Here is a 22,545-nt window from a genome sequence, read left to right as displayed (position 1 = left end):
GTTTAGGAGGTACCCTTTGTTGCTCCAATAAGCAGCATTTTCGCTATCGGTGCTTTCCAAAGCGTGCACGATTTTTGCTACGAGTTCGTCCTTCGTCTGCTCATGGCGTATTTCAGCGGGGCTACGTGTGACAGCGTCGGTAACCGTGACAGTACATATCTCGCATTTCTCTGTGCTTTCCTGGTGACAGAAAGGTCGGGATAAAGTGTCAGCTGTCACGTTGGTTTTACCAGGCAGGTACTTAATCGTGACATCGTACGCTTGTATTTGTAAGGCCCACCTCGCTAGGCGGCCTGTTGGGGACTTCAGCGTCATTAGCCATCTGAGGGCTTGATGATCCGTGTAAACAGTCACCGGAAGACCCTCGATGTAACCTCGGAATTTGCGGATCGCCCAAACCACTGCTAGAGCCTCCCTCTCTGTGGTCGTGTAGTTCTTCTCCGCTGGAATCAAGAGGCGGCTGGCGTACTCGACGGGGTGCTCGTCTTGACCCTCCCCCTGGACCAAGACTGCCCCGAGCGCGTAACTACTGGCGTCAGCCTTGATTATATAGGGTTTTGTCTCGTCTGCTTGCTTTAGAACCGGTGCAGTTGTGAGGCGAGTCTTCAGCGTGCGGAAGGCTTCTTCTTGCTCGACACTCCACTGCCAAGCCTGGTCCTTTTTGGTCAGACGCGTTAGTGGTTCACTTATCTTGGCAAAGTTTGGGATAAAACGTCTATACCAGGAACATGTTTGCAAAAACGATAACAGTTGCTGTAGGTTCCCAGGTGCAGGCATCTGTGTTATGGCAGCCACTTTCTGTGGATCAACCTGTAGACCTTCAGGGGTTATGTAGTGTCCCAAATATTTCACAGTTGCACAGCAGAAGCTACATTTGTCCAGATTCACGGCTAGGTTGATTTCTTTCAATCTCTTAAACACCTGGTCTAAATCCGTCAGGTGATTATCGAAAGTTTCTGAAAAGATGATCAGGTCATCCAGGTAGGCCAACATTTTAATTGTCTGCAGGCTTACTCGCACTCGATCAATAAGGCGTTGGAACGTCGCAGGGGCGTTGCGAAGGCCGAAAGGCATCCTTTTGAAGCGGTAAATTCCAAATGGGGTGATAAAAGCCGTCTTGTCCTGGTCTTCATCTCTGACTTTCACCTGCCAGTATCCTGCTCTAAGGTCAAGTGTTGTCATGTAGGCCGTGGGCTTGGCAGCGTGCAGTAGGTCATCAATCCTAGGGATCGGATAAGTGTCCGGGACTGTGATGGCGTTTAGGCGTCGATAGTCAACGCACACCCGAGTGCTACCATCCTTCTTGGGCACCATGACGACGGGAGCTGCCCATGCGGAATGACACGGCTCTATGACCTTCTCCTCCAACATCTTCTGTATCTCTTCTTTCAGTATTTTTTGGCGTGGTGGTGACAGTCGATATGGCGGGATAGAGATTGGTCCATGGTCCACAGTTTCTATAGCGTGTTCTGCCATCGTGGTTGGTTCCTTGCTAAATTGGAACACTTGTTCGTTGTCGCGCAGTAGTAGCTCCAGCTGGGCTTTCTGGCTGTCATTGAGTAAAGTAGATTGAGCGGCCTTTACTTCAAGCGAATTTATACCAGTTCTGCTCGGTTCTGGGAATAGCGCAAGCGAATTTGGTGATAGCTCAACTTCCGATTTTAGGAGAGTCTTCTCAGCGTCTTCGTATAGACAGTCCACAAACCTCGGAGAGTAACCGTCAAATAGAGGGGCGTCTAGGGCTTTTGCTCTCTTGGGAGCGGGTGCTTCCGGCAAATCAGCGATTGTTATCGGGATCAGTTGATAGGGGACGGTAGCATTCTCGGAAGGTAGATCGGCGTCGAATGGCAAGGCACGTTGAAGAAATGACCTTCTTGAGCAGCGCGTTGAAGAAATGAGTTTCGCAGGAGCGCTCTCTGACACCGCCGATGCTGCTATGCCATGATCTATAGCAGGGTCTGACCAGTAGGTCGATGAAGCCCCCTCATCATCTTCCTCTCCCAACTCATAGACGCTCGTGGGGTTGTCAATGAAGTGCCATGTCATCTGTGGCACATTCACTATCATGCCGGCATCTTGCAGGAAGGGTATCCCCAGGAGTGTTCGTGTATCCCGTTTGTTAGGGAACACAATGAATTTCGTAGGGACGGCACGGTCACATACTTTGACTATACATTTGAATTTTAAAAGTTCTTGTAGCTTTTCGTCACCATCAGCCAGTGTCACTCGTGCGGATTCAGCACTGATGCGGTAGCCACGCATTTTCAAGCAAGTGTATAGTTGGTAGGAGGCCACATTGCTCCTGGCACCCGTGTCAATGAAGGCTGTCCCCGTGATAGTATCAATGCCAATGCCAATCATAGGCCTCTTGCGTATATCCATCGAGTCGTCTTCAGCTATCGCAGTGGCGCAGAAATCGACGCGTTCCGTCTTGGTAGTTTTCTTAGCTTCGGCACACTTCGGGCATTTGCTTCGAACTACGCCTGGCGTTCCGCAACCATAGCAAGCAAAAAGTGGTTGAGATGGAGATGGCGCTTGTGTGGCCGTTGCGGTTGTAACAGCAGCTGAAGGTTTGGCCTTCGTGGTGTTTCGGTTTGCCTCGCGTGCTGCTGCTTCCCTCGCCTTCTTCCGGCACACATCTTCTGTGTGGCCCATAATCCGACAATAGTTGCATCGGATCCGCTCCTTACTCTTTGCTGGTAGCGATGGCTCGTCGTTCAATAACAATTCCGCTGATTGTGCAGCTTCCAGGAGAGAGTCAAAACTCAAAACAGTTTCCCTCGGAACCTTCTCTTTTATACGTCTGTGTAAGTTCCCGTATACTATGTCGAGTTGCTGCGTTTCCGAGAGTGGCTCTGGTAGCTGAGCAAGCAGGTCTCGTTTCTTGGCTACAAAGGTCTCTGTCAGCTCACTTGGACCTTGATCAGTCATGGCGATTTCTTTGTACAGCATATGCGCAGGTTTCTTGGGTGCAAATGCTCTACGCAATCTGCTGTCGAAGTCCGCCCAGGTTTTAACAGAATCCTTTATGCCGTTCCACCAAACGGCTGCGCTGTCCTTCAGGATGAGAGGTAAGCTACGTAGCGCGTCGCTGTCGCTTATGTTTCCGACGTTTTTAAAGCACGTAGCCGCCGTCAGAAACGTTCGCACGCAGGCTGGATCCCTTGTACCGTCGTATGAGAAGGTGGCCTTGGCGAAGGAACTATGTTTCGCCGGAGACGGAGCAGGTCGTGCAGCGCTGGTAATTGCTCCCAATAGCTGCTGGAATTGGCTCTCTGTTAAATTGACCGCCATCTCTTCGCTTTGCCGCAATAGCTTCGCTCTTCGTGTCTCGACAGGCATAAACCTTGCGACGTTACGGCACGGCCCTCACGTTGTGCGCCAGATGTGAAGTGGTTTTCTTCGAGAGGGGTGGGGCGTGCAGGGTGAAGGCGAAAGCAAAGTCGGTATACGTTGGTATAAGTCTATTCCAGTCGGCGCTAATTACAATTATACTAACAGAATACTACTAAACTAACTGCCTAAGGCCGAGCGGCGTCCTAAAGGACAGCAGTCGAGCGCCTAGGTGCAAATGTACTGAGATCTAACTAAATGTGTCAAGAAGGTCCAGAAAGGTCCCAGAGGGTACGCAGTCCGTTCGCCTAATGACGCCTAACTTATTCTCAACAATTACAAAATTAGGTGCATCGGGTCCTTATTCTAGGAAAAATCTTAACACCGCCATGTAGGATGGCTATGCGCACTGTACAGTGACATCTAGTGAGTGATTTGGTAACCAAAGTTGTACGAACATGCGCGTTGTTTTTATATGTTAAACTATTTGGATACATTCGCTATATTTTTAGGAACATGTTACATGATGTTCTGTATTTTACAGGTTTCAGAAACGAAATAACATAGGCCTACTATCACCATCTCTGTGCACATAGGTGAATTACATATGTATGGGTTGACAAAATGACATTAATCTATATCTATACATTTGCTACGTTTTGGTAAAAATACAAGTGTTACGAAATGCGTGAAGTCATAATTTTAAGGCTCCAGGAAAACTAGGATTAAGATCAAACATTGGGTATTAGTAACGCCATCTTTTGTGGGTACCGTGAACTATGGTTTGCATAGGAACTGATGGCTAACTAATTTACATTAATCTTAGTTTGCACATTCGTTATGTGTACTCAAAAAATCTAGGCAACACTTAACACAGGTTACGCAAGGTTTTGGATTTTTAAAACTACGGGAAAGATAAAATATCGCTAATGTTTACGTCGAAATCGAGGACTACTAGCGCCATCTAGTAAGAGGGCATACGAGCTAAACATAGCGTATTAATGTATTTGGGAAAGTTCGCGTTACAATTGTAATTTTGACATTTTAGTAATACGCTAGATATAAGTGCAATAGATTGTTAGATTTAAGTACTCTAAGTACGTACCGTTGCATGCTTCTTTTTATATTTAGGTAGTTTCTAGAATAGTTTTGCATGCCAGCTTCTGGTGGAATGTGTGTGACCACGACATATTTTTATAACATCTTTTTGTACCACATTTTAAAGCGAAATAAAGATATTTGTATTTGTATTTAAGGTTACCAACTTGCCACACGTATACCTACGTGCACTGACGAGAAGCGTTACGCGCACGTTCAATCATTCGTCTACCGCGGCTCGCGAGCCACATGCGGCTCTTTAAAAGGATTGGAAGTGGCTCTTTAAGTCATCCTTAAAATTAACACTTGAGAGTTCTTACACCGCTGAAAACAACATTTGCGGCTCTTTGAACTTCCTAAACCTGGTGCTTTTTACTGCATTTGACTCTTTTCAAAAGTTTGCCGACCCCTGGTCTACGGTGTGCGTACTGAACCTCATGTCCTCACACCTTAGCAACACAAACTTGTTGTAAATAAAACCCAGTCTATCCGAACTGATGTCAAATTAGGAATAGGTACCACAGGGTTCTATTATGGGTCCTCTCCAGTTTTTATATTTTTAAAAAGGATTTGCATTCTCTTGTGCAGTAGAAAACCTTTGAGAAATAGGTAGAAATTTTGCCGATGATACATTATTACTTTTTAAGGTTGACCGCAAATCTACCGATTATAGTGTAATTAATAATTAATAGCACACTACAAAAAGTTTTGATGTACAAAACTTCTTTAAGAAAATCAAATGTTTTAGATTTTCTTTGCAAATTTTAGATCAGCTTTTTTTTAATATATATATTTACATACACAAACAAAAATTGTCGACGTGTCTAAACTTATCGGAAGTGCCTATTCGATATCGGATGGCCCCTATTATTATTATTATTGGGGTGGTATCGGGCCTTTGAGTGTCACGTCGACCAAGTATTGATCTATTGTGACGGCCCTTTAAAGTTCATTACTAATGCCCGTTGCATCCAGAAAATTACAGATGCTTTGGGCCGTAACGTTCTGTACCTCATAGGGTTGCAATACATGCCGCCCTAAGTAGGTACTTCTTTTTGACATTAGTGGTCCACAGGAACAGAGAATGTGCATTGCAGTCTCCTCTGACTCCTGGCAGAACCTGCATGTCGCATCTTGTTTCTTGCCAATTTGAAACATGTGCTTGTTCAACTTACAGTGTCCAGTCAGTATTCTAGTCACCGCGCAAGTTTTGTGCCTTTTGAGCCCCAGCAGCTCCTTAGCGATTTTGCTGTTGAACCCTTTGATTAGAGCTTTCGAGTGTACTTGTCCTTTAGCGAACTTCCACCAATCGATTGCTCTCTTTTTTTCTAAGTCGCTGAGCAGAGAATATGCATCCCGTTTTGTGATTCCACAGACCCCTATTATATTCCATGGCCCCTATGAGAACAGTTGAAGTCCGCCTTTTTTACGTTACCTGTAATGTTTTTAGCAATAGTGATTTCTTAAATTAATACATGTTTACCTACAGAAAAAACACTTATGTAAAATGCAAATTACAAAATTGATTTAATCGTATATGATTCATTATTTATTCAAATTAAACAAATTAAATGTATGACTTCGATCCGATATCGAAAACGCTCTAAAGATCGGTTTTCCTAGGATAGCGGGGTGCCGTCATATAGCGGCCGTTTCCATACTAAATAATACGGCTAAATATGGATGCCGTAGTATTTGTATGGAGACGGCCGCTATATGACGGCATCGCTATCGGAGGAAACCAAAGCTTAACGCTGCCACTTAACTCGGGTGTAGTCAGGCGAGTGCAACCGGCGTTAATGTGTTAATTCCGCTTCTATGGCAAGTTCTTAAATCATAATCCGTACGCTTTGCTGGAGAAGCCGGCGTTTTTTAGTAAAGTTTTATTTGGGATTCCAAACTTCAGAGGAAAGAAAGAAAGAGGAACTCTTTGATTAAGGGTCGGTTGCACCAAACTGTTGCCATAGTTAATTATCGGCCGTCGATTTCACAAAGTTTTCCCTATCTAACGACGATGCGATGAGCGATGTTGATAACTGCCGACCAGCAGTATTTTTCAATTTGGTTTTTCGTGAACAGACTTTTATACCGTGTAGAGACCGCGGAAAAAGAAGAGTCGCAGAATCTATGGGTTCCCTTAGGGTGTTACCACATCAATAGATCGACGTCGATCGATTGGTGTGGTAAAACCCTTCTACGACTTTTCTCTTTCCGCAAAGACTAACTATTTAATAACAGCTAATTGTAAAGAATTGAAAACATCCAACCCGCCCCGAGCATACTTTGCCTTACATAAATGACGTAACCTTTGAGAGAAAGGATTAGTTACTGGGTATACTATAGACATACACGTCTATAGTATACCCAGTAACAGATGCCCAGTAAGTCAAAGCACGTGGGTTAAAAAAAAACAAAATATTAATTTGCGCATATTTTTTCTTTAATACGAGCATTTTACAACAATATTGAAACGAAATCATCATTTTGAGATCTGCTGCCAACATACACTACCGGCGCTCAACAAATAAACATAAACCGCGCACACTAATCTATATAAACAAGTCGCATAAGTACATACAGGCTTCCCAATATACTCTATACATACACTATAACTATATCACCACTGTCGTTCAGAGAACGTCCACTAGGCACAGTCACGTTTGTTCGCTCACTAGTAGATCACTTCGTACACTGTGGCTTTCTTGTCGCTCACTAGTAGATCACTTCGTACACTGTGGCTTTCTTGTCGCCTGAACCCGTCACGATGTATTTGTCGTCGGAGGAGATGTCGCAGCTTAGTACTGATGATGATTCTTTTGACTGTGGACAAAAATGTTACTGTAAATGGATTGAAATTATAGTTACAGAAAGTTAAATTACTAGATGCTTTAATTTAAAGTAAAGTATAGGTAGAAAATCTAATCAAACGGTCTGTCAACGTTAAAGCGTTCACAAATTTTTATTGTATAGGAAACTGTATAGTTGACTGCTAAAGCTTTGGTTTGCTTCGATAGCGGTGCCGTCATATAGCGGCCGTCTCCATACAAATACTACGACATCCATATATGACGCTATAAGACGGCACCGCTATCCTAGGAAAACCGATCTTTAGTGACGGATCAGTCTGCTAAATGTGGTTGGTGCACCTGTACCTAAGGGCCACCCCACATCTAGCGTCTTTCGAGCGTCGGCGTCTCGTCGGCGTCTACAACTCTATGGCCCTGCTCGACGCAACGTCGATGCGACGTCGACGCAACTGCGCAGCGACGTCATTTTCCATAGCGCTGACCGACGCCGACGCTCGAAAGACGCCAGATGTGGGGTGGCCCTAAGATGTGTAAAGTCTAAGCTAAGAAATAAAATGATGATGAAAATGTGCCCTACAAATTAGCCAGCTGAAGTAGACGGCACTTTACAGCATCAGAAAATATATAGTGGCAACTGGAAACATCAAATTTTGAAACTAGAGTTGCCGTATAACGTAACCGAACCGGTACAGCGCACTCAACATCAGCTGTTAGTTTCTAAGTCTAAGGGCCAGTTGCACCAACCACATTTGACAGGCTGATCAACGTCAGCCGGCGCGCCCCGGCGCTTTACTATGAAACTTTCCATACATATTTTAGCGAACTTTTTAACGATACGAACAGTTTGGTGCAACCGGCCCTAAGTATACATCTCTTCTAAATCGTTAAGCTCAAATGGAACTGGATCTATCATGTCTGATGAACGCCGAATGAGTTGTGGGAGTGACGACTGAACGATACGGTACGGAATCGGAGCTCGAAAACTCGAAATGGCGAGATACACTGGACTCTTTCTTGAAGGAGTAGGACATAGAGCACTGGACCGAGACCAGTGGAGAAATTGGGGGAAGGCGTTTGCCCAACAGGCTCTATATAATAACATAATCCCATCTACAATCTATAACTGATTTCTAGCTACTAATAGTACATTATTGTCGAGGTTCGGAAGTAGCTACTTGCAGGCTGAGGATTCGTTTTAAACGGACGACCTTGGGAGTCCGTTTAATTGAATCCGAAGTCAGCAAGTAGCCTTCCAGCCGAGTCATATATAGTGCTTTTCTCAAAAATGGTGCAAGAAATAGAAATATTTTACGTTCTAATTTTCACAGAATAAAGTAAAACCATTAAAAAGATTTGCTTGCCGCCTTTAAAAAAATAATTAAAAAAAAGACGTGTATTTTTCTGCTGAAAATACGCCAACGTATTTGAGACACCTAAATAGTCGCGGTACCAACATTATAATAATAAGTGCTGATCATCAGTTTGGCTGTTTAATGGACCTATGCCTTCATTTGATATGGCCATTTAAAGTTTTAAAAAGTTTGGAACTCGTTAAATAATGGAATTTGTATGCAACATTGCAGTCCCGAAATCGAGACTGCAATGTTTTTAACTTTTTAATTTTTTGAATGACCATAAACTACGCACTTCGCGACCTATTTTTTAACCGGCAACGTCGACTTTGCCGTCCATTTTTGAGAAAAGATGTGTTACCTGGAATATACTGGCGCCGTATGGCGTGCGCCAGGCGTTGAGCAGGTTGTCCTTGCCGGTGGACACGAACCACTTGCCGCAGCTGGCGAAGCGCAGCGACAGCACGCACGACTCGTGCAGGTGCAGCTGGTACTTGTCCGGCTTCACCGCGTGCAGCACCTCCACGTTGCTGTTCTCCATGCCCACCGCTAGCCACTCGCCTGGGGAATTAACGGGCTGGTTAATACAGATCCAAGTTCGAACTTGTAAGCTCATACGACCCAATTAACAACGTTTCTCTGTCTCTTTTAGCAATGTTTCGTAAATTTTCAATTCGAAATAAGTTTGTAATATTTACAGTTCCATAGAACAATTAGAAAGTATTCATAATATTGCTGTAAACACGTTTGCAGCAATGTCCAGTAAAAAGCGTAACTGCGGGCCCCAAGTGGGCCAAGTGTGCTACAACGGCCGAATGCCTCACTCCGTCCACACTTGCGGTTTTCATAATAGATGCAATACTCTATGTTACCAAATTGTGTGTATGAATTAGGTATTTTACCTGTAGGGCAGTATCCCAACGAGAAGATTTGAGAGCTGAAGTCATGTTGTTGCAACTGTCTGCCTTCTCTCAAATCCCACGACCTGTAACGCAAACAACAAACATAAATATCAAACATATTTAAAAAAAATAAAAAATAACACAAAGCAATTTTAATTAAGGTGATCCGGTTATAAACTACAAAATTATTATGGTAAAACAAAGCAACACACTGCCCAGTGTTATCAAACTTAAATAAGTATAACATTTTGGTTAGGATTTAAATTTTAAGTATGCCCACGCTATGAGTATGGTAACCAGTGTCATAACAGGTCATGGACTTTTTAACAAACATCTTTTTATAACAGGTGTCACAGACAGTCCCCTATGCCGTGGATGCATGGAGAAGGAAGAAACAGCCCCTCACGTGGTGCTGGAATGCAGCGGAGTGGCCCCATACAGGGCAAAACATCTCGGATCCCCGAGAGACCTCCCCGAGGTCCTACTCAACATCAAAGGTTTGATAGGATTCCTCGAGGAGCTGGGCTGGCAGGACTAGCCCCTATCACGCAAAATAGGCGCAGGACGTCGAGTTGCGGAAAATCGCCCGTACTACAATACAATACAATGCCCACGCTAAACAAAATAGAGTCCGTGCGTTTTCCCAAGAGCAAAAACCTCAGCTAATTTTAGTAGCGATACATTTGCGACTACCATTCAACACAGTTGTTTCAAACCTGATATTTCTTTGAGTGACAGTAAAGTCAAAATAAATGCGCGTCAGATACATATACGTTTCAAATTGTAGCATTAGTATACAAATTCGCTAAGGTGTTTCAAAGGTGCTAATTTAATGCTACGCCTTGTGCCTTTTGAACGCCATATCGTATGCGGCGCGTCACCGTGATTTTTGTCAGAATGCCTGTGCATCGTCTTTAGCCACTTTAGCATAAGGGCACGCGGGGCCCGTGCCCAGGGCCCCCCATTCTCAGGGGGCCAAGGACAGACAGTAACAGTATATTTGATTACTCATAATAAACAGATCATAGTAAAAAAAAAATTAGTTTAATTAGCTTTCTGTACTTTCCAAAAGGGCCCCAAATTCTTATAGTTTAAGACGGCCCTGAGAATGCACAAAGGTTGATATTGGGCTGTAGCCGCGCGCATCAGTTGATGTCTTTCTTTAGTAGTTAACCTCTAGCCGCCCAGAGACCTATAAAAAGGTCTCCTGTTCCATTCTAATTTGATCTTTGTGTTGACAAAATAAAATTTCATTTTGCTTGGCAAGGTTTGACGTATGGGCGGCTAGAGGTTAAAAGGTATTTATAAAATGGAGTAATAAGTAGTTAAGTAGTGTACTGACCGCACGGTGTTGTCGAGGCCGCCGGTCCACAGCTTGGTGCCGTCTGCCGAGATGTCGATGCAGGACGCGCCGTCCGTGTGGCCCTGGAACTGCCGCACCAGCGTCTGGTTGTGCAGGTCCCACACCGCGATGTTCCCGTCCGAGCAACAGCTGAAGCACACCTGGAATACACATATCACACTTAACATTTTGGACGCCAACGACCGATATCTCCGCACCGTAGGTTCAACGCCAAAGACCTATTAATCGGTCACAGACCACAGAGCAACATCGACCTACGTGCATATACATAATAAAGTTCAACTTCAGTTTTGACACTTCAATGATGTGGCGTCTGAGTGACAGCGTTTGTGTTTGACACGGCGTGGAAAAGGTTAAACGCAGGTCTTGACACTGTTATATAGGGGAGTTAGGGCGGATTGTACAAAACGCATCTAACAAATTGTAATGTAAATAATGTAAGGTCAGACTTTCCGAATAATGGAACTTCAAGCTCTTTCCCTATTATTTCATCACGAACTTTTGTGGACGATGCAAGAATACAGAAAGAGACTGTTTTGTCCTAGTATTTGACATTTTACAAGCTAACAGCTGCTTAGAGACGATCATTCTTAAGGAATTTCGATAGCTTTTTGCCAACGAATGTTTGTTTTGCTGACAAAACTTACCTAGTTAAAGTTTTGATAAATGATGTAATATCTATTCAGTTTTAGTAGTATGGTTATATTGGTTATTGTTCCAGTAAAACCACATTTTAATTTCCGCAGCAGCGTCAATAATCTGTTACTTTGTCGGCGTAAAGTTGTAAAGCTTAATCGGTTGTAAACCGCTAACTTTTGCAACGCGGCTGTGCTAAGATTAAAACTGGGTAATCTCCTAGTACTAGATTTTTATCGTTCCTGTTTTAGTTCTCTTTAACTACCACTATAAAGAAATTTAAGTACATACTCTTATTTAAATTTATTTATAGTGTTGTGTAAATAGTATCTTTGCTTAGAAGAGAAACTATATTATATCTGGTTAAAGTAACCGTGATTAAAAGACGGCCCATATCGGAACTCTACGCAGCGGTCTCGGGGAATGGTGTTTTTTGCGACTTTGAAGATAAAATCAGAGAAAATCTTGTAGTTAGCGGGGGGTCCCGTTGTTTCCCGTAAAGTTTTAAGTCATAATGTATTGTTTGTCATATAATCATTAGTCATAAAACTGAAACCGTTAACATTTCAGGATTTTCGTTAGGTTATCCTATAGATGGTTAGGTTAGGTTTGTTTTATGGCAATCCTGAAAAGTGACTAACGAAAATGCGGGCAAGCAATACATTATGGCTTAAAACTATTTTGGAAACAAAAGAGACCCGTTCCGCGCGCATGGGTTTAGGTCTGCTGCCAAAAGCTCTGCACCAAGTTGGGTTTTGAAGCTACCCCAGTTTGCGACCGATCCTTACCGCTCCTCACCGACGCGATACCGGGTCAGCAATGAGTCAAAACTCCATTCGAAATTTAAAACTTCACAATTGTTTTTGGCTGGAAAATGAAGACTCCTGGGGATGAGATTTGAGAAGATTCTAATTTGCGAGGGGATTTTTGGGTGGAGGTATGTAATAGTTGTTTCACCTTGGAGTCGGGGCTGATGGCGAGCGCGTAGCAGGCGGGCGCGGAGGAGGTGAGCTCGGCCTTGATGCGCGGCGTGGGCGACGCCAGGTCCCAGATGGACAGGTTGGACGCCTCGCCGCCTACGATCAGCGTGCGCCCGTCGGGCAGCAACTTCACTGATCTGATGTAGTTGTCTCTTTGCTGGAACATAAGTTTGATTGTGAGTGGGTGAAGTTGTTTGATTAAATGAATACACGTTCAGCTGAGTCATGCGCAATCAGGTAGGGTAATAGTGATCGAAGGCTTATTTGATATAGATACGACGTGATAAAAAGAAACCGATGACATATCTAAACCGGACCATGATATGCCATTTGGTGAAGCGGTCACCCAAATATTGTTTGTAAGCCTTTTATACATATGTTTCTCGTTTTGTATGTTAAATAATTCTTGCCTTAAAAATATATGGTGGTTTAATTATAAAAAAGGAACGGCTTATATATATTTTTCTTTCACAGAAAACGTGAATTGATATGATCTAATATTAAAAATGTACCCAAAACCCAAACCACGACAGTTACCCACTCACCAAGCAGTCCAGCTGGCTGACGGGCGCCTTGCTCGGCTGGCTGATGTCCCACACCTTCACGCAGCCCTTGCCGCCGGTGTACACGTATTTAGTCGGCGACGACACTGTCACCGCGCAGACAACCTCTCCATGGGCCAGGGCGGACACTTGGCGCGCATGCCGGGGTATCCCGGGGCCCATTAGCGCGTCAGGCGGAAAGGGCACGGGTTGCATTTGCCCTTCCGCTGATACGTGGAATGAGTAGGCTCTGAAAGAGTAAGGTTTGGTTTGAGTTACACGGTGAGGCTGGCAGGGTCGCCATGTAAGGATGGCTTCTGGATAAAACTAACGATCTGGATAAAACTGTGAAATTTATAACTACAAAATGGATCAAATGCTAATATGAGTAACTAGCTTTTGCCCGCGGCTTCACACGCGCAAGAGAGTTTTTTTTTAATTGGACCCCCATTTCATCCCCTTTAGGGGATGAATTTTGAAAAATCCTTTCTTAGTGGACCCCTAGAGCTTATAAGGAACCTACTTGCCAAATTTGGACATTCTAGTCCCAGCGGTTTGGGCTGTGCGTTGATTTAAGTCAGTCAGTCAGTCAGGTCTTTCACGTTTATATATATAGATTTAGAATGCGTGTGCGTAGCGACTTAGTTGGCTACGGTACACATTATTGGCCTTACAAAGCTGGCTGTCCAATAGTACAAAGATGTCGTACCATGAAAATTCTCATTTTTCCCACACCAAGCGTTGTCTTTGCTCGTATTTTCCTCAACTTACACACTTTGCCACGTCGTACCTAGCCAATAGGCCATCGTACTTGGGAAATGCAATGGGCATAGCAATGGCACATAAGACTAATCATCTATACTTACGGTCCCGTGCCGTGTGGTGCCGGCATCAGAAAAGAATAGCACCACCCCATCTCGTCCCGTGGGTGTCGTATAAGGCGACTAAGGGAAAACTGGCGACAGATATGCATATGAGCAAGGCTCGCCCGTATCCTTAGCGGGGTCCTTGCTCACAAGAGCTGTGCGCGCGCCACATCGAAAAAAAAAAACTTACGGTTTGCCACCAGGAATGGGCGCCAACGCCGCCGGTCCGATCGGCGGGCGCAGAGGCTCGTACGCCAGCGCGGCTCGCGCCGAGTACCCCGCCAGGCCGTACGCATCATGCGCACCGTTGCCTAGATACGGATACTGCAGCGCGGGGGGTTTCACTGCAGCCTTGAGAGGAGCCCCGGCCGCGCCCGCGCCGCTCGCGCCGGAAGTCGGCGTCACGGGCTTGGAGATCGGCGTGCTTGGCTTCTCATCGAGCTTTTTTGCTGACGGCGTTGAGGCGTTGCTTGACGTGCCTGACCTGGAATCGTAAGAAGTTGATCTGTTAAAGGTCTGTGTAAACGTAAACGATATCAAAAGAAGAATAAGAATAGTTTGTTGTAAAATAACATAAATACAAATAGGAAACACAATTATTAATGTAAGGACAAACATTTGAACGTGTAGATGGAGTATACACTTTTTCTACATTACTAGCTCTGCGTTTGTGTAAGAAACCGAATTAAATTGAAAGTAGGTTAAAGGGTCATCTCACTCTGCATCAAACGCTTCGTTATAAAGAAGTGTTAAGTCACGATAATATCAAGTAGCACGAAACAGTGAAAGCGTGGTAACACATCTTGACACTAAAACAAGTCAGTATCGCCACAGCTTACCAACGGTTTATCCATCAAAGCGTGTCTAATCCCATTACAGTTATTAGGAGTACACTAAACATCGGTGTCAGTAATTGATTTAGTGAGAAGACGGATTAGACGGCCGGACGGCTCCTACATACACTGACCCTATTAGAGGCATGTATTTGCTTAGTAAGGCTTCTTTTAAATGGATAAAGCGATTATGGAGAATTTACGCTCTACATAGAACTTAGAAAGAAACGGAGCGAGGTGTAAAGTCTGATCAAACGAAAAATATATCAGAGGTCATTTTCCGATTTGCTGATGAAATAAAGTAAATCACCCGTTCGACAAAATTGAAAGCAATCGATAAAAATATTAATTTCGATGATTTAATAAATAAAAACCGGCCAAGTGCGAGTCGGACTCGTGCACGGAGGGTTTCACCATCAACAAAAAATAGAGCAAAAAAATCGTGTTTGTTGTATGGGAGCCCCCTTAAATATTTATTTTATTTTATTATTAGTATTTGTTGTCATAGCGGCAACAGAGATACATCATTTGTGAAAATTTCAACTGTCTAGCTATCGCGGTTCATGAGATACAGCCTGGTGACAGACGGACGGACGGACGGACGGACAGCGAAGTCTTAGTAATAGGGTCCCGTTTTTTACCCTTTGGGTACGGAACCCTAAAAACGTGAATAGATTCATTTTAGTGAAACAATTTGAAGGAATCCAGCGGAGCATAGGTTTTCGGAAGAAAAGGATTGGATAATTTAAGAGTTAAAATAGTAAGAATGTTACCTAGGGCTATGAGGTGGGTGCTCCTTCTTGGGCTGCAGCTTGTCGAGACCATTTTCTCGGGGAGAGGGCGCTCCGTTGTGGGGCGAGGTGGGCTCTTCACTCGCGTCGTCTACCACTAGTTCCTGAAAATATTTATGAAGAAAGTTGTTATTCAGTCATATCATCTACAGATTAGTACCCATTTACAAATAAAAACACTGTAGGCTTAACACGCATGGAAGACCAAGTAGGTACACCAACTGGTGGGATATATTTATGTAGTAAAGAAGGGCACACCAACAATCGCAGTGCCAAATTAAAGAAAAAAGAACTTACATGGCCCATGTCTTTTTCTTCCTTCTTCATTTTCTTATGGTCAGGTTCAGCCGGACTTCGCGTCCGGTACTTTTCTCTTTCACCGGGTGATATGGAATTTCTCTACAACAACAAAACAGTCCAGCTACAGAAATAGTATACACCCACGTTTTTACTCTAACAATACGGTCGGGTAAACATAATCAAACCGTTTACGGTCGGGCTTACGTAAAGCAATCAATCGATCATTGTTCGCAAATAAATCGGCGTGCAGCGAAGCGAGCGCTAGTCAATATCAATATCAAAACAAGCTGAGGCAGAGCAAACTGACCGCGTGATTAGCTCGGGGAGTGGTCACCGCCTGCCCCCCGGCGGGGCCGTCGGCCGCAACATTTGGATGAGTGCGCAAATACGGACTAATGAAATAATCATATACGTGACGACCTGCTCGGTCTGATTCTGCCGCGTTGACGTACGTATCACGTATATTATTCGCCGCCAGATATCGAAATGTATTCGGATTACTGATATTCGGTCGAGTGCGCTGCGCTGTTGTTAGACAGATGCTATTTCAAGTGCACGCAGCCGTGAGGACCGGTCGGGTGAAAAGGCTTACGTATCGTGAAATCAACATATTGCGAATGTAGCTATGAATCTACCAGGTGGTGGCAGACATTCGAGTTCGTATGTTTATGATACCGCTCCATGCGCTTTTATCGTTCTATAAAACCGACAAGACTTCACTTATCTATGAGACTATGACTGTATAATTCTAGTGGTTCTGAGTAAATAGGCAAGATGATAACATAATTAAAGTACACGTCCATGATACAGTTGTAAATCTAATTCAGATGCTGCTACTGTGCCACCCTCACGTCCGTCTTTGTCACACGGCGTGGCTGTACTGTAATTACTTATGTCGTAACTGGTCATGAATGAGAAACGGCCCGTAATCCTCGGCCCTCAGGGAGCGAGGCGTCCGCACGCCAGACCTATTTACATAATCAGTACCTTGACTCCGAGTAAGCGCCAAAATCGGTGTAGGTAAACCGAGTAGTTGCGGTGTAGGTACTGCTACGATTAATATGCACCTGGCCTTACTAAACCAATGGTAATTGGCGACTTAGGAATATGACATAAACGCATAGTGACTTCCATTCAATCAAAGATACTCTGAACAAGACGCTTCCTTTGTTAACTAAGATCTACTCGTACAGATAAAGCGTCTGTAAATAGCCTTACAGGGGGCCTAGCCAAGATCAGAATCGTTTCGCAGAAAAACGAAACTTAACGGTATCTGTTTCTATCGCACTAATAAGGAAGAGTGTTAAAGAGACAAGAGCATTTTGTTCCGTTTTCTGCAAATCATTGTCATCTTGGCTAGGCCCCCAGGGCAGAATTAGAAAGAACGACACTGCTAGTCTTCTAGTGACTTATTAGGTGATCTACATCTAGGGATATATACCTAGGTGACCTACAGGTCACCGAGGATCAAATTTGCCATGGGCAGATTATTGCCGAGATGCACCAGGTTGATCAAAATTATGAACTTTCAATTGAAAAGGTTACGGCGATTAGCTTTTGCGCCTGATAAGACAGATCTCGACACAAAAGTAAACAACATCGGTAAGATGAAGACATGGTGCTGTTTAAGATACTTGTACCGTGGCGAAGCCTGGAGGGTGGAACGGGCCTAATTTTACGAGGCAGTAAGTTAGAAGCGAGTGGCAAGCGCCTGTTAATTTGCTCGCCACGCCGGCCTGTCGCCGCCCGCTGTGACTTATCGTGCTGCTCCGCATCGCACCCAGACAATAACACTTTATGTCGGATTCACATCTATTTATCGCCGGCCGAGTACTTAACGTTACACTGGCTTTGTTTAATATACCGTTCTATCTCACTGTTGAATACCTTCTCATAATTTTGTCACAAGAGGGTCTAACTTGTACACGAACCGTAATGTTTATAGTACGCACGGTTAGTATAGGTACCTATTTAAAAACTTAATATAAAGCAAATTTAGTTAATATTAGCCTATTTGATGAACAAAAGAAAACTAACCGAAAAGACCTAACTTTTTAATAGCGAAAATATTTGGCAACGAAACTAGGGAAAATAAAATGTCCCCAGATAATATCGCTAAAAGAAAGAAGGTTCGCACGAGCGCCGCAGTTAAAGACTAGGGAAACAATAAAACGGGACGAGCCCGTTATGCTCGTATAGGTATTAGTATGTAAGATAAATAACGTGGCGTATGGCGGCGTTATTGGATATTTTGATAGTAGTCGAAATGTAACCAATAAACTTTTATCATTGGCACAAGTCGCGCGGTCATAAAACCGCGTCCACGCGCGGGTTGGGCCTTAATTTTACGATCACCCGATCTCCACAGCATTCGATATCGAATTTCAAGTGGGCTATTTCGAGAGCCGCAGCGGTAATGTGACGTGTCGGGTTCGATTGGTCGGATTTTATGTTATACGAGGAACTCGCTCGAAGGTCTGCGGTTATTACTGAATTTATTAAATCGAATTGTGGTCATGGTTGTTGCTGGAACTGTGACTAGGTATTTGCTGTTATTTGATAATGTTGGCTTTTAACTTTTCCTTAATTAACGAGGCGTCTATTGTGGCTATAAATGTACGTTCACGTTCTCACACTATATCAGTATGTTCCTAATAGTTAATAAAACATAAAAAAGTCGTGATACATTTTCCTTCTTTAAAATAAAAAAATGTGAATGTATTGAGTAGTAATTTACCCAACCTTTTCCATTTTCAACAGAAAAGCGGACAGAGCTAATCTTTACTTTATCCGATTACGCGGGTCGACCTCAAGAAAAAGGCAATTGAGTCGGAGACGGGGTCGCGGGCGGCGCCGTCTCGCTACAAGCTTCGACAACACGACTTATCGGCTACCGTTCGCGCCGCGAGCCAAGGAGCACACACTCGCGGCGTGTGTGTGCCGTAGGGGGAGGCAGTGACGTAACGTATAAAGTGGCAACACACAGGCGCGCTGTTAACGCCGCCCGGGCTTATTGTCTGCGGTCACGCGACGAGCCGTTTAGCCGCGCGCGCCGCCGCCGGTTAACCGGAAGGGGGGGGGCGGTTAACCGGACGCTGGGGGCGGAAGCGGGGGAAATAGATAAATAGACCGTCCGCTCGGAAATGTACGGATTGAGTTCGGACTATATTTCAGGCATAATAGTTTTGAAAAGTTACATGATTTACACGCGACGCTTTCAGCTTTTATCGAAACTGCGGCTCTACCGGCTTTATGCGACTTCGTTTTATGATACTGTCATCGAAAAGTTTTATTGCGCACCATTTACTTTTAAAGTCCCATTACGTTCTCAATTTACAACTTTGTATAGGTTTATGCATGTGAGTCGAGAAAGCTTTTCAACGTGCCAATTTTTAAACCAAACGTATTGAATTACCTACTTATAGGTCTATAGCTAGTCCACACCAAGTCCACACACATTTGTTTTTTAGCCCGTGCAGCGCGCCTGCAAACAAAAACGAGCCTGTAGGCAAACATCGTTTGTAAACGACATCCACACATGCCCATCGGAACCCACAAAAACGTCAGACTTGCACCAAAAAATTAATTGTTCGCGTAAACCGCGGGACGCAGTACGACTTTAAAATTAACTTTTACCGGTTCATTCGTATACATAAATAATGGAGGAATTTCTGAATACACATTAAACTCCTATAAAGAATACATTAGCATAAATTTATGGTAGCGAGTCGGCGTTTCGAGCGCGTTTTTACGTGACTCGTAAAGTTTATAGTCGCGAGTGGAGGATTGCGTTTACTGCGCGCTATCGGTTTATGGCCGACCCCAAATAACCAAATTGCCCGGCGCTCGTTGTCGGGCGGGCGTCCGCTGGCGCTCATGGTCCGCGTCCGCGCCCGTGCCCGCTGCCGCCCGCACCGTGCCCGACCGCACGGTGGAGTGCGCGGCCATTACGCCGCCACTCCGCGTTACGAGCGCTCTCGGAGGGAACTCCGGCTGCGCCATACTCCGTACCACTCACAAATGCACCGCTTGGAAACTTGCCCGATAGAATTGATGTTCATTACTGCTTTGTTTGCTACCTGCCTGCACTCGATTTTTATAAACTTCAGTTTCAGTTTTATACTTTCTGACTTGGGTAGGTGGCATCTAAATCCAGTCAACTAACGAATAATACCTATAAACGCGCCTTTGTATATTATTGTAAAAGAGAGGTGTAGGTATAATCCGATGTAAAGTAATCAGCTAACAAGAAGTACTCGTAGAGTCGGGCTGATATATCACACAAAGCAAATTCCGGGAGCGTCGTCGATAAGCAATCTCACCCTCCCTCGCTCCATTACAGGAGTAATTAGCACAATTAACAGGAGCAGGGGCCGCGGGCGGGGCGGGGGCGATCGCTTTCACGCACGCAAACAAATGTCACGTGGCACGGCGCCTTAATTAAAACGATAATTGAGTTGACTTGCGAAACTCGCCCGCCATTTCGACATTCCGAGAGAAATTTCACGGAAACTCTCCCCCTTCGGGAAGTACGAAGCCCTTAAGTGTCGACGACTTTAATTTTGTGTTAGCGTCTACTTTGCGGTCTCGAGGCAAAATTTTAATACGGTGTACACGGCCTCGCTTTGTAGAATTACTTAAATAAATTACCCTGAATCGAGTTTCGTCGCGCAGAGTTGAGAGGTAGCTCGTTTATAAAATTGGGAGAGGCGAAATTGCCTACTTCTAGACACATACAGATTTGTAATATAGAATTAGGTAGGTACCTTGTAAACCGATATAAATAAAAACAATGATTGTTAATATAAACCGTATTAACGCGTGACAAATATCCGTGGAGTTATTAGGTATGGTAATAAAATGTATCGGCGGAGTGCGCCGCTCGTGTTGACATCTCCGTTCCTTTAATTGTGATCCCTCCGCTTAAATCAGAGAGGGAGGCTCGGCTGCCTCCGCGGCAATATGTGCGTCGACACTCTCGGGACTTAATGCCGGGAATAAACAATTCGTTCCGTCTTCATAAGTGATTCCCTTCCAAATAATAGCTAAATTAATTTGTAGCGTGCTCAGCCTTCTTAAATTATTACCCATAATACTCCGTTACGGTTTTCTGAGTACTAAATGTGGCGTTGTTCTGTATTGAAAGAGCGTAATGAACCTGTTTTGGAGAAGACTCGAGGCAAATTAATTTGAATTGAATACCGCCCACATGAGATTTAACAGTTGAAGTGTCAATAAGATATGCTAATGAGTCTCCGGGAGAAGATACCGGTAAGTGGGCATTTATCTTGATTTCTTTTCCAGTTTATTATTTCGCAGTGGGCAGAAGGGTCAGTATCTCGATAAGCGGGTTAGCGGTCAGCGGCAGCATTCGCATGATCGCCGCGACCCCGGCGGGCGGCGCGTGCGAAGGGGACGCGCTTATTTAAATGAGAGCTCCCTCGCCACCCGTCAATAAAACATTAAACACGTAACAAGTTTATGCGCAGCGACAACCCTAGCGGATTCCGCCACTTCGTTAATCCGGGGCGGGGGCAGCCCTAAATTAGGGTCGAGACAAGCCGTAATCCCCCGCTCGGCGCGACGGGGGATTTATATTGTTATTGCTCCGCGTCCGGAATTATACGAGGGTTGAGGGACTAATGAAAGGGGAAATTTAATTCCTAATGATTCTCGTCTTAGCCCGTAACGAGGAAAACTCGAAAAAGGGCTGCGACCCGCTCGCTTTTTTATGATTAATCGTTTTAAGCGGAGCGGAGATTATTTGAATCGGCTGTTAGTCGTCTAGTTCGATTGTTTGTTTTTATCGGTTCCACGTGTTCGTAAATCCGGAGTTACCTAACCATCAAATTGGATTACAAATTTATTCATGAAACATTTTCGATGCCCGTACACGGCGTAGCGAGTGAAGCATATGTAAATGCGTGATAAGCACGAAGGCATGGAGGTGCGGCGTGGCGGGCGACACGGCGTCGGCGTGTTGGGCAACACGGCGCAGCGAACAAGGCCGCCGCCGCCGCATTGTTAAACACGCCGCCCGACAACCGCAGCGCATGCACCTTGCCTTGCGTCGGGCCAATATCGTGAACAACCGCCGGCTACGGGTAACCGCAACCACTATGCTGAGATAATTTGTGCGCAATTGGCTCGGTGGCAGATTGTTCAATGTGCACAAAATGATGCCAATTCACTAGATAAATCTAAAGTTAATATTTATTAAATGATCTTGATTTCTATACTGGGTCAACCAAATCTGGTCAGTAAATATAGGAACAAAAAAAACTATACTCATCCTTTTCTTATGGGTGCTAGTACTAGTGTAAGTCAAAGATAGTATGATTATCTCTGTCTATGTTTGAAATCAAACAGACCTTTGACACACTTTACGTAATCGTGGTATTTGATCTAATACGCAGACCGATTTTTAACAGTCTATCGGTTCAAATTTAAAGCAGTAAGAATATTTTTTTGTTCCCATTGCTCATACCTAAATAAAAATCGAATTACCTAAATTGAATTGCAGTCTCAAGTTTGTTTTTAACCCCCGACGCTAAAAGAGGGGTATTACAAGTTTGACTCTCTGTAGCATCGAATGGACTCCGATTGCCTTGCGGTAAAAATCATGTAAAAATCGATCTAAATCGATACTCGTCAAACTGAGTATCAACTATTTTACGAGGCGCACCAGAGAAGCTGCGGGTAAATAAGCAATATTATATATATCATCGGCTTATACAAATAA

General features: G+C 44.3%; 1 protein-coding gene across 2 annotated transcripts in view; it reads right to left on the bottom strand.

Moving 5' to 3' along the window:
* Positions 1-6,849: 6,849 nt before the first annotated feature.
* The window catches only part of LOC134656449 (protein groucho-like), an 80,903-nt gene continuing 65,207 nt past the window's right edge, over positions 6,850-22,545 (bottom strand). The window contains exons 8-17 of one of the 2 annotated variants that reach the window (XM_063511982.1): positions 15,801-15,902; positions 15,486-15,607; positions 14,070-14,363; positions 13,017-13,263; positions 12,449-12,628; positions 10,835-10,995; positions 9,493-9,575; positions 8,952-9,151; positions 7,182-7,251; positions 6,850-7,140 (exon numbers count right to left, since the gene is read on the bottom strand). In XM_063511982.1, coding sequence (XP_063368052.1) covers positions 7,103-7,140; positions 7,182-7,251; positions 8,952-9,151; positions 9,493-9,575; positions 10,835-10,995; positions 12,449-12,628; positions 13,017-13,263; positions 14,070-14,363; positions 15,486-15,607; positions 15,801-15,902 — 1,497 coding nt within the window. In that variant the 3' untranslated portion in view covers positions 6,850-7,102. Of the gene's footprint in view, positions 7,252-8,951; positions 9,152-9,492; positions 9,576-10,834; positions 10,996-12,448; positions 12,629-13,016; positions 13,264-14,069; positions 14,364-15,485; positions 15,608-15,800; positions 15,903-22,545 lie in introns of both variants that reach the window. The other variant, XM_063511981.1, reaches the window with a different exon arrangement.

The sequence above is a fragment of the Cydia amplana genome, chromosome 18 (assembly GCF_948474715.1).
Source record: "Cydia amplana chromosome 18, ilCydAmpl1.1, whole genome shotgun sequence".
Taxonomy (NCBI): Eukaryota; Metazoa; Arthropoda; class Insecta; order Lepidoptera; family Tortricidae; genus Cydia; species Cydia amplana.
This window is presented reverse-complemented; position numbering and strand designations above follow the sequence as displayed.